Source organism: Chelmon rostratus, chromosome 1 (assembly GCF_017976325.1).
Source record: "Chelmon rostratus isolate fCheRos1 chromosome 1, fCheRos1.pri, whole genome shotgun sequence".
NCBI classification, from domain to species: domain Eukaryota; kingdom Metazoa; phylum Chordata; class Actinopteri; order Chaetodontiformes; family Chaetodontidae; genus Chelmon; species Chelmon rostratus.
This window is the reverse complement of record NC_055658.1, coordinates 6,751,599-6,764,466: the sequence shown is the minus strand read 5'-3', so window position 1 is coordinate 6,764,466 and position 12,868 is coordinate 6,751,599. Positions and strand designations below refer to the sequence as shown.

The window sequence follows — 12,868 nt, the reverse complement described above, 5'->3', positions numbered from 1 at the left end:
AAAGGCGTAGTCTCAAAACTGTGAAACTAACAGTCCACTGCTTATAAAACAGGGCCCTTGTGTAATCATGTAAGTGAGATATAGGACCAGGTGGCCACACAGCTGAGAGGGCCATGACACTCATTTCAACTGCCAGTCAAGCCAGAGGGGTTAGGCAGACTTAACCTGGACCAGACAGATATCCTTTAAATGCACAGGCCGCACAGCTGGCCAGGTATGGTCAGACCTGCTGTGATTCCAATTTGTTAATGGGGAGAAGTACGCTTCCATCAAACCCTGATTTAAAAATATGAGCCTGATCATGTTTGAATGGCAAATTACATCCCTGTTACAGTGCGTGGCCAGTGCCAGCCCAGTCTGTGGACACGTGAAGGCTGCAGGCGCAAAGCCAGCCCAGTTCAAGGAGACACGGCTGGAGCATCCGTCCTTTCTGCAGGCAAAAAGGTCCCGAAACGTGTCTCACTACCCTGACTTACATCACATTTTAGTCATTTATCTGGCTATCTTACGTGAAGGGAAATTCTGGGAGACGGCCAACAAAAACATGATTCATCACATAGATCACGATAAGCAAGCAACCAACAGTGCAGAGGGTCCAAGGTCGCAGCATTTAATAAAACGACTGAACCTAGATGTAGATAAAAAGTAGAATAGTAGTAGATGAAACAAAAAGAGGGAAACACAAAATGACCAAGACTGTAAGTGCTCTGAAGTAAGTCAGATCATAGAGAGTGACAGTATGTTACACCAAAATAATATGGCCAGAGGACAGAGAACAAATACACGAGTGAACCTGCAGTACCTGTAGTATTAAAAAATTCTATTATATAAAAGCATATATTCAGACTAATATTATGATGCTTGCAGCTAATCAAATAACAGATTTCCCTAAAAAAAGACTGATTCATGTTTGATGTATTTGTAGCATGAAGGAGCAACAACTGACATTTTACTGTGCAACCCTGTGTTGTAAAATGACAATAACTGAAACTTGATATCTCTGCTCTATAAAAGAGTCATATGAGGACAAGTTGTGTCCGTATATTTCACCTCAATAGCATTTTAACTGTCAACCTTTGCTACTATAAATTATGCAAATGATGATTAAATTCATTAAAATGAATCTGAATTGATGGAATCCTGTATACAATAAGCCATCCTAACTACAGCTGCTGGAGCAGACTGACACATGGACCCATGGCATATAGAAAACATGCACATATTTCTACTTTCATTCCCAAATGAGGTCACCACCACCAAAAAACAAAGACACTGATTTTACATAATGCCCCATAGAATACAAATAACAGATGAAAGCATTTTAGAAAGATGCTGGGTTAATCCGTTGTTACACATGAAAGTGCTTTTGCAGACTGGGTCCTGTAAACTCTAGAGGCCTGAATGATGAACAAGTAATGATTTCATCCGCCTGAAAGAGACAGATCAGGGGTGACCAAACTTTTTCCCTTGGAGGGGCAAAACTGAAACTTAACGGAGAGCCACAGGCTGCAAGCAAACACCTATTGTCTTGAATTGTTAAGATGCAAAATGGCACTAAGATACCAATTTCCCTAAAGTGTAACTCTGCCCGCTGTGCTCAGAATATGGTAATGCATTCACACTGCCAGGCACTGCACTGCTTTATAACATGTCACATTTGTGCATTCTCTCTCTCACACACACACTCTCTCTCTCACACACACACACACACACTCACACACACACACACTGGAGCAGTTTAGGCTTCAGCATCTTGCCCAATGACACTTTGACATGGAGGAACTTTGGACAAATCAAGATGATGGCGGGCCAACTTTGGCCCACGGCACCCACTTTGGGCAGCCCTGGATCATGGTGGATCAGATGTTCTCATTTATTAATCCCTTCTGCACAGTAATCTTCTCATAATAATTTATGTGTGATTGGCTACCTTAAAAAAATGGTAGCCTTCAAAGACTTGATATGGCTCTTATGTTTTCTTCTCAGCTGGTGGGCTGAGTTGTGCAACCGCATAGCAGCCCTGCCTGAACAAGACAAGAGGCTATTTCCTGAAACTGCTTCAGTTTGATATGGTGCAAGACTGAGGCTTACTGCGGAAAACATCACAAGAAAGGAATTATTAGCTCATGCATGAATAAAAAAAATCTGCAGTTCCAGCAGTTTTCGAACTTTTGTTGTTGTTAGTTAAGTGGTAACAAGCTTTTGTATACTGCGGAAACATAAACAAGACCCCGAGCCTCTGGGTCTGCAGCATGCTGGACGTCCTTTGGTAAATACCGTTTTGAGACGCCAAGTATGACCTCAAAGAGGTTTCACGTTGCATCCAGAGTTAGTGAAAGTAAGCGATCAGGCTCAGGTTGTGAACTATAGTACTTCTCTAAAAATGCATCCTGGAAAAGCCACATCAACGCTCTCCTCTCACTGCGATGACACTGCCTAAAAGTGACCTGCTGCTCTTTAAGAAAAACTCACACCAATCTCCTTTACAAAAATATTGAAAATTACATTATCTCGCCTCTGGGAAAGGATTAATTACACTACTGCATGTCAACTATCGGTCACTGAGTCGATAGGGGGCTGCTCTTTTATTCGGCAGGTAACACACACCGGCCAACAAGCACCAGCCGTTGAAAAATGACCGCAAACTTCTCAGTGGCGGCTTCTCGCTGTGTCCGGCGGGGTGTTGCTCTGGGACCGGTGTGTCACTGACTCAGCCTCCTTCCACACAGACGCAAAAATGGAAAATTCCCACGAAGTTAGAGAGCAAAGCAAGAGCTGAGCTGAGAGCCGCCGAGGCTTCTCATCTGTCCGCCAGAGGACACGTTTCTGGGCAGGAAGGAGGCTCACCTGACTAGCTCCACCTCAAAGACCCCCACAGGTAACTAAACTTGTTCACGTTCTGCTTCTCCCCTAGAAGAGGAAATAATGAGTCAACTTTTACCTTTTTCCGCTGCCAAGAACCTCTGGAGAGTGTTTCTCATTCACCTCATGGCCGGTGTAAGAAACACGACGGCGGCGGCTCAGGACGTACCGACCGTAAAAATATGTGGCTGTGAGAAGACTTCCTCCTGTCCGCGAGCATCAAACATCAAGCCAGACACAACACATATTCTTACGATACGACTTTCAAAATAAAACTTCCGCCTGCGAGCGCGCACCAAATAACACCCGACAATAGTCTAGAAAATTTACATAGAGCGATAACATGTTGGCTAAATATGTTTTATCTAGTTTTTTTTAGCAGTAAGATAGCCTGAACACACGTTTAATACATTTATTTAACCTAATATTATGGTAGTCATTCACTGGATGCTTAATACATGTTTTTTTAATAAGATTGTTCCATTCAGCTTGTATTTTCAAAATAAAGCTGTTTTCCGTTCGGCGGTCACTCCACCAAACTTGAGTTGGGTGAGAGCGTGGAGCATGTTTGCTAAATCTCAGTGGAAGTGCTGTGTTGTGCTTTGAGCCGGTTGAGACCTTAAAAGTAAGTCAAGTGCACACACAGCCTACACTTGTCTGAAAGATAGGTTTCATACTTATGCAGGCCCGGCAGTGACATCTGCATAGCTAGAGCTGTAAGTTTGAGCTCCAGCCAAGCAGAAGCAATCCAGATGTGCTTTAGTCTGAAGTCACTTCAATATGCAAAAATCCAGATTGTGTTCCATAAATGACTGAATCCTTTTGAGGAGTCAGGGGTGTAATCACGCAAAACCATCCTGTGAGGTGACTGTTAGATGTAAAGCCGAACCCAGCTGGAGTCAACTCGTCCTCGAATATGTCCACCAGAAAAGAAAGAAAAAGCTTCTTTTTATTTGCTATACTTCTTTGTAGAGCACATAAACCTAATCCTCTCCTCAAACAGCTGTTTGCGCTCATCGTTCCCATTAACCTTGGTGCATGTAATCCCTCCACCCTCCAGTTCTCCACCTCAGTGCACTGGGTGAATGAGGCCTTGGCCAGTGTGGTTTTCTCTTCATCTGAACTAGTGTAATCCTCTACAAGTATAGACATTTTTCATGCGATTACTGTGGTCAGATAACGTGCTTTTATTATACCTAAATTATACATGTTAATTGCACTAAGGCCACTCAAGAGCCGCTCATTCGACTTCATAGGAGTATGCAGTTAAGCAACAGAATGGTCCTAATATTAAGTATGTTTCCATTAAGATTTGTTTTAATCACTGACCAAAATTCAAAATTTCTAACTGAATTGAGATGCTTTAAGACAAAATCACATGACCTTTTTTCTTCTCACAAGTAAACTCTGCACACTAATATCTGTTCCTGCAATAGATCATCAGCGATCTCTTCTGAATCAAGTTCTTCCACTTCATTTATATCTTACCTGCTGACAGGATGTAGTCATTTTATTCTTGTCCCAGTTCTCTACCAAAGAACGCGCAGTTTAATCTGGGTCTGCTGTATACAAACAATATCTGACTTACCCAGTACATCCTCTGTGAACTACACACTTCCTGTCTGTTTCCAGCAGGCTGTTAGAGAATAAAGATGATAACAGTCCAGTCTTGTACATACTGATACTATCAGTGTCGGCCTTTTCTAACAGAACTGACTGTAAACAGTTTTTTTTCTCCAGTTTTTCCCCTTCTTGTCTCATTCCTGCATTCCCATGAACCAATCACTGACTTCCTCTGCAGTAGTGATTTGCACAGTTGCCACATCTTCCATTTATGGTCTGCAGCTGGCATATCCAGATACCAGATGCCTTTTTCATAAGGCTGGTGTCATGAAAATGCAGCATTGCTTTAGGAGTGGACTGATGACACTCTCTGACATACTGGAATTGTTTATGAACCCGAGATGTTTTCGTCCTTCTTTAAAACTTTCGCTCTTCTCTCAATTGTCTCTTACTACTCAAGCCCATGACTGATATGCTTCCAGCCCACACTCATTCAGGGGAACCACTGTGGTTCCTCTTGCAGCTTTTGCACTCGTCACCACGTGCTACCTTGTACCACCACGTTTCATTTTCTCAGCATTTAGTGTTTTACTGCTCAGTAACACAACCGTTCAGTAAATCCCTATGTCCAACATCAGAAAACTGAATTTCTCCAGCCTATCCCTCTGCATTCCTCTAAATTCAAACCGATTCACTGTCACTCTGTCGTAATAATGTACAACCCTGAGCCCCAAAAAGTTTTTGATAAACACTTAAAGAAGACATATTTAATTTCTGGAGGATGGAGCAAGGTTCACCACTTTGTGAAAGGATGCTACTACATGGGCTCAGGAACAGTTTGGAAAACTCTTGTCGGTAAACACAGTTTGTCTGTGAGTGACTGAATTCTGTTTTTATTCATGTTTCACACAATGTCGCAGCTTTTTTGGATTCAGGGTTGTACATGAATCTGTATGACAAAAGCAGCAGTACTGTGTGCATTTACATATTTCAGTTAGCCTTTATCTGTGGTTAGTTAAGAAATGCATTTCTCTTTGTGATCAAAAAAGCAGATTTCATCTTGTCCCATATGAGCTGATGTATCCTCACCTCACCTTATCAGTCTGGCCGGATTTATCTCTCCGTCTTATCTAGTGCCATGTTTGTCTCAATTTCTGAAGAGCTAAATTTGTTCATTAAAATATGTTTTCCAGAGTGCATTACCTCCCAGTATATTTTTGTATACCTGGTTTCAAGATAGTGCAACATGTTGTCCTTCACAAAAAAGATTTATCCAGCAGACGCTTGATGAGAATGGAAAGGACAATGCCTTGCAGTTATGGCTGTCATCCACAAAAATATAGCCTACTTTTGTAAAACAAGGTGGTGGTGTCATGCAGATACAACACACAGATTAACAATATATAGTTACACCAAAAGTGATATATATTAAAGATAGTATATACAAAACAATAATGACATATTTTGGTAGTACATAAAGAGCAAGTGTCCATGGCTTTCAGTTTGAACTCTGAATGAAATATTGTCTTATTCTGTGCACAATATAAAAACACACACACAAACAGCATACTGCTTTGGCTAATATAAATAAGTGTTTTTATAAAGAGAAGAACAGGGATGATGTGGAGGGACTATTGCTTTCATGTTGGACTTGCTCAACGTTTCAACCCTGAGAAGATCAGAAATGAATTGGGTGACACCCAGTGGGAGACATCCAGAAGCACTTCTTTACTACCCACATCATGAAGCCACGAGACTGACTGACCACATCTCGCCTTTTTGATTCTTCTGCGTACTGTACTGCATCCCACTGGATAAGACAATGACAGATTGTACTGCAATTGGACCCACATTATCAGTCTGTGATGCTTCAGTGATTTCCATTTTATAAAGGATGGATGGTTGTGTGTGAAGTACAAATGAAGATTTCCTGAAAGGTGATGAGATGATTCTGACGTATCCAGAATTTTCAGGCTAATTTCGCTCAACCCTTTTCAAACACGTGACCACCAAAAAAAAAAAAAAAAAGACATACCAACAGATAGTTTAATGAAAAATAACACATCAATAAAATCCACATTGCATAACAGTGTCCTTCCTGCGTTTGCCCTGGTGTTGTGTCATCATGTGACTGCGGGGTTTATGTCACCCAGCTGTCCATTCGCATTCGTTTGACCGTCGGACTCTCTGACCGACTCACAGGGAGAGAGTGGAAGTCCAGCCGTTGCTGCTCCTCCCGGTCGCTGGCGCCCTCGTGGGAGCTGCAGGAGGAGCTGACGCTGTCTGCAGGAGACCTCCCCATCTCTGCTCTGGTGGATGAGCAGGTGGAGGAGTGATGATGAGGAGGGGCATGAGCCTGGGTCATGTACCCTGATTGGCTGACGTGGTCGCGGGGTGGGGAGATCGGCTCGGCTTTGATGTGGCTGGTGTTGATGGAGAGGTTGGAGCTGCCTGACCTACAGGCAGAGGGACAGAGGAGGAGGATGTTTTATGGCTGTCACTGTGGAGTGAAGGTGCCACCTAGTGGTGAAACTAACAGGTACGCAGGCAGAAAAGACATTTTCTCTCTAGTTGGCCAATACTGAAACTGAAACCTGGAATATTAACACATTTACTCAAGTGTTCACTTACTATTATTATTGTTACTATTATTTTGCATATAAAACATGACGATCTTAGAAAATGTGATGTTACTTTGAGTAACATTTTGAATTTAGGACACTGCCATCAGCAGTCTAGCGTGGCAGCATGGCAGTTACTAAAACTCTTACCAAACAGTGAAACAGTAAAAACAGTGAGGAGAGACAGGTTATCTGTCAGGTCCTTACCCCAGTGAGCCCAGCTGGTGTTGCTGCCATGCCGCCATGGAGCCCAAAGAAGGACCTGCAGGGGCGCTGAAGCCTGACAGCTCTGCACTGCTCAGCGAGTAATCTGACAAAGAGAGAGATGGCATATAAATGATGACTGATACGTCGAGTCGATTCCTTCATACAGCTCAGTGGCAGACTGAAAAGCTTCTTTGATACTTTGCTCACATTCCCACAAAGAGCTGTCAAACCACCTGAAACTATTTCAGTTTCACCAATGTTCACTGGAGTTTTAGCATCACGTGCAGAGAAGACACATGAATGTTGGCATTTGGTGATAATTTTGAATAAAAATAATCATATTTATACAGCATATCTTTATACTTTTTTTATATGTATTTTTGCATCTTTTCACAACAGAGATATAGTAATTCTAATCCTAACAAAATGTCCAAAAGAGCTGTCTTCCATATGTAGCTTCATGCTAAGAATGTCTGAACCATCTGACCTCGCAGCCCTGTGGGGTTCTTTGGGCAAAACGGCACATATTATGTATGTGTTACTGTGGTTCTCCTGTCCTCTCATTTGAAATTTTATCTGCACATAAATGATCATGTAACTTATCCATGAATTTATGTAATAAAATAAAGAAAAACAGCAACATTTCAGCATCTTTTTTTTAGGCCGTATCATTGGTCCTCAGGGGCTACGCTAATGACAGCAACGCATAACAAATACTAATAATCATCAGGTACCGTTATTGTAAGCAGAGTTGATGCTGGAGTAGGCCATACTCTGGTGAGGCAGACTGGGTGTGGTGATGGAGACCATTGGGGTGGACAGAGGCTGGCTGGACTGACTGCCACTCAGCCTCTGGTTACTCTGAAAATAAATAAAAGCAGATACACACTCACTAAGCTTATTCATTAGACTCTGAAACAGACTTCACTCTGTCTGCTTCCTTTCCGTGCTTCCATGTCAGTTTTACTGAACATACCTGTGATGCCCCATTTCAACCACATGGTGTCAGTATAGATTGAGTCTATCAACTACCAGGGAGAACTGATTCCTTTTAACGGAAGAGATCAAACCTCGAGTACTCTTACACTGTATTCTAGGCATGATGTAAAATTTACCTGCTGGTGTCCCCACTTTTTATTAACCCACCACATCTTCTCATGCTTTACTGACTACTTTCCTACATTTGGACTCTAACTTGCTCTAACTTGCCTCCAGCTTCCAGAGTGTGTGCCTGAACTTGGCTGAACAGAGCACCTGGCTGTTGATGGATGTTGATGGTTTATATTACCATGTCTTTAGTGAATCTCTAAATCTTAACCCATAAATCAATTTTTATAACACAGACCGATTACTAAGTATTTCAAAACACAGGGCCTAGTTTGTAAAACAGTGATTGAAATGAAAATACTTCTTATCCTCTGAATCATGTGGTTCATTTTGAGCTACTTTGCAAGATTAAGTGTTTTGCATTTAAACTGGTTGCAGTCTCATTAAGAAATTCGAATGAGACCTACTGCTACAACCCCAGTGTTAATTTACTTGATTGATCCAAAAAACACTTAATACCAGCATGCATTTCATTCTTCAATTTGGTTTGGCATGCTTCATGCTTGGCTAGTAAAGCTGCTGGTAATAAAAACTGGTGGCTCTTTAACTTAACAAATTTCTAAGAGTAATTAGAAGTTTTGTGTTGTTCCTCTCTGGGTGTTGGCATTCCAGCTTGATAATGTCAGCAATGACATCACCCTGAATGAAGTCATTCACTGCTATACACACACACACACACACACACACACACACAGTGGGTTAACCAACCGATACATGCTTAGAGTTAACATGTCATCAAAGTTAACCCAGTGTGAGTGCATGGAGCGTTGTATTGTTTCCTTCCTCTTTCCTGGTGTTATCTGTGGTGTTCCCCTCACCACGACTGACAAACACTAGAGAATTGTAGAGAAGAGCTGTAGCTAACATGTAATGATGATGTTCAACAAATGCAGCCTGTGAAGAAAGGCAGACCTGCTAAGCTACTTATGGATATTGCTTTTAAGAAACTCTGCAAAAAAAAAATCTGCAACCTCAGTATTGTTCTTGCCTGTTTGTGCAAAACACACACAGTACTTAAAGCATAACACGCTTAAATGGACACATGCGCATAGAGGAGGAAGGGAAAGGCAGTTTCAGAATGATCAAACAGAGGAGCTGCTGTCTGACCACAACTCAACATCTTTTACTGCAGTGAATGAAAAGCAGAAACAAATGCATGCTGTCATCTGAGCAGCTACTACCCTCTTATGTTGGCTTACACATTGTGAAAACATTAGCATGCTATTGTTTATGGTTCTGTTGCATGCTTAAACTGCACGCCAGTGTCAACCCATAACAGCTGGTATTTAACACTGTCAGACCGCTGAAAAAGGCCATGCTAACTGCAAACACGATGACAGCCAGTGGTTTGTCATCCAGTGACCTGCAATAATCAGAATGATGAGAAACTGCAATGATAAACTCTTTTCTGGAGAAGCAGTCTTGACTGTGAGATTATTTGTCATTTCTTTACCTGAAATTTACTCAGACAGTACTTTAGTAATACTGATGAATATCCCTAATTGACAAAAAAAACGTGAAAAAAGTTGTATTTTTTAAAAATGAATACTATTCAAAACAATTACACCATATCTCCCAAAAGGCTGGACTCATAACAGGAGGATTAAGAAATGCTGTCCAGTGATGGATCACTGCAAAATGTAAAAGTCTGCTGGATCCCTCAGCAGAATACTGGAGCCGCCTGGTCACTATAAAAAAGAAAAAAACGTCTCAGTTTCCATTGTTTGCTAATCGTTACATCATGTTGGAGCACAGCGTGGGAGGGAAGGGCAACAGTAAGGGAGTTCAGGGCAAATCAATAACTTCAATAACCCAGCACAGATGCTGAATGTACAATCCGGAGAAAGAAAGACTCAAGAAGCTCTGAAGTCTCCTTCACTCGACAGACCAGAGGACCGCTTCACCAACTCTGTTAGATTTCATGCTTCTAATCATTCAAACTACTTGTACTATGCACTTTCTGAGGGCTTTTTTGTGCCAAAATTTGAAATGTGAATAGAACGTAACAGCATATATTTCTGCATATGAGTTCTAGTGGCACTGTGTCTAAACCTGACTTGAGCTTCCACAGAGAATCTGCACTCCTTTTCCAACAAAGTGGACAAGTTGCCGCCTACTGTGGGCTTTTAGTTACTGTAGATATCCCCAAAGGCCTACATAGTCTATCCTTGTGATTACCAGTAGCAACCCCAGCATTTGCTGTTTTGGCTTCACAATATATCAAAACTACTTTTGAAACAGCACAGCCAGGGCTATAAAATAGTGGATTTCTTCTGTATTAATGTTTAGGGGAGTTATCAGTCAAATGTCTTAAACAATAGGCTGCTATTTAGTGCTGTGAATAGCATATTAAGCAACAATAGTAATTATGTAGATTTCTATGATGAAGAATATCATTTCATGTAAAGCTGTAATCTCTAATAACGTCACATAAATAATGAAAATAAAAGGGCAAGAAAAAGCTAAAATACATCTTTTTAAGTGGGGACAGAACCATACATGGACAGAAGAAACTGAAAAGGATAATTACAGTGATGGTTTCTTGACAAGTTTCTGACCAATAGTGCTACAATGTTTTGATAAACAGGTCCCTGATCTGTTTGGATCTAGTCTGATAACCTAGAGACATCGGCTTATGACGCATACATTGTCAATTAGAGGCGCTCAAGGGCTGTAAAGGGTAGCAATGTGGTGATGAAGTTGGAGAAGAAGAAATACTTTGAAAATGTCATTTGCAATGCATTTAGTCTGTTTGTAAGGCTTTAAAAGACCAGTTTTTAAGATTTAGTGGCATCTAGTAGTGAGTTTGCAGATTACAACATCCAAATACCCCTTGCCTCCCCCTCCCTTTCCAGGCGTGTAGGAGAAGCTACTTCCGACACTAAAAATGTGAAAAGTCCTCTCTGTTACCAGTGTTTGGTTTGTCAGTTTTGGGCTAATGCAGAAACATGGCAGTGCAACACGGCGGACTACATGGAGGACGACCCGCTCCCCCTATAGATATTAGGGGCTCATTCTAAGGCAATGAATAAACAACGATTCTTACTTTCAGGTGATTGTACACTAATGTTAACATACATATGAATATCATATTCTATTTCTGCCAATAGATCCCCCTAAATCCTACACACTGGACCTTTAAAATGCACACAATGTGTTATGGTGAGAAACATTAAAATGTAAAAAAAAACTGTTAAACTATTGAAAACTGATTCTTTTAATTTTAATTTTAAATTAGACAAGCAATTTATTGGCAACAGTGATATGCAGAATTCTTCAATCCTGAACAGTGACATCCTCTCCTCGTTAAAAGAACAATGAGTTCATTTACAAAGTCACCAGACATGTGGTCCAGCTGGTGTCAGACCAATTGCCCTGAAAGGTCGCTGACCAGCTCAGTGGTAATTTGCATAATCTATTTACTCTGTGCTCGTCTGCGTCCACCATCCCTCAGTCTTAAAAAACATCACGAACAGTTTGGATTTCCAATGAACTTAGTTTAAAAGTCTGAAGGCCTGTGTTTTTACAGAGTTGTACATGAGCAGCTAAGAAGTACAACATTTTCAGTCGCACAATTTCATAAGCTACTGATAAGGTGGTAGCTGCGTATTTGTCAGTGTGTTTTCATGTTGTTGTTCGCCACGCACACACTTACCAGTGTTTGCATCATTCCTTTGGACTGAGGGATGACCACTCGGAGCTCTGTCTTGCGGCTGGTAGCGACCAGGCTGTTCCCAGGAGGTGGAAGAGGAGGAGATTTGGCTGGTATGATCTTCCCCAAGCTGCTTCCACCAGGTGAGCCCACGAAACCATTCACTGAACACAGAAATGTGGAAATACAATGACTTTTTGAGAAATGATGGTAAGGAAATTCTGACTTTCCCATAAGGACTGACTGACAAGTTGACTGATTCATAGAGAAGCCCCTGGTGTGTGCGATCTGTTCGAATCAACATTGTGTCAGGGATCTTTTCAGAGCCTCTTGCAGTCTTTTCTTTTTAGTGGAAAGCACAATGCACCTGAGTTCAGAAATATTTGAAGATTTGGAATGTGTTAAAATCAGTGGGGGGGAGGTTATGAGGTTGGAACGGAGAAAGTACGGCTATATATTATACAAGAGATAATAATGAATAATTGATCTCTTCTTGCTCTTGACATTACATAATGGCAGTGGTCATATGAGACATGCTGTACTGGGAGGGAGAGCACGAAGATGAGGACAGTTTGTAAAGAAGGTTGGAATGACTCTGCAGTGAATCCCTGGCATAACACAGATGCTTCAACTCGCATTTAAGCTGAAAATGTTCCAATGTGCAGTAGTGACTTTAGAAGAATTGTTTTCCGCTAGTATAACGCTAGCCAGAGCTAGCAAAATGCAAGTTACTGTAATGTTACTTTAATGTCTACTTTACTAAATTGTGGCTGCACTTTAACAGCTTTTTAAAGGAATTGATACTTGTTTCTAAATGTATTTATTTGTGTTCTTTTTCAGTCACCACTGCCAAACG

General features: G+C 41.3%; 2 protein-coding genes across 3 annotated transcripts in view; both read right to left on the bottom strand.

Annotated features, from left to right (window-relative positions):
- mctp2b (multiple C2 domains, transmembrane 2b) overlaps nt 1-3,076 on the bottom strand; it is a 35,509-nt gene extending 32,433 nt beyond the window's left edge. For both annotated transcript variants that reach the window (XM_041940927.1, XM_041941007.1), the window contains exon 1: nt 2,942-3,076. The gene's annotated coding sequence lies outside the window, so the exon portion shown is untranslated. The remainder of the gene's footprint in view (nt 1-2,941) is intronic.
- A 2,269-nt stretch (nt 3,077-5,345) lies between these two features.
- The window catches only part of LOC121612614 (myocyte-specific enhancer factor 2A-like), a 43,519-nt gene continuing 35,996 nt past the window's right edge, over nt 5,346-12,868 (bottom strand). The window contains exons 8-11 of the mRNA XM_041945667.1: nt 12,016-12,176; nt 7,988-8,114; nt 7,254-7,356; nt 5,346-6,881 (exon numbers count right to left, since the gene is read on the bottom strand). Coding sequence (XP_041801601.1) covers nt 6,566-6,881; nt 7,254-7,356; nt 7,988-8,114; nt 12,016-12,176 — 707 coding nt within the window. The 3' untranslated portion in view covers nt 5,346-6,565. The remainder of the gene's footprint in view (nt 6,882-7,253; nt 7,357-7,987; nt 8,115-12,015; nt 12,177-12,868) is intronic.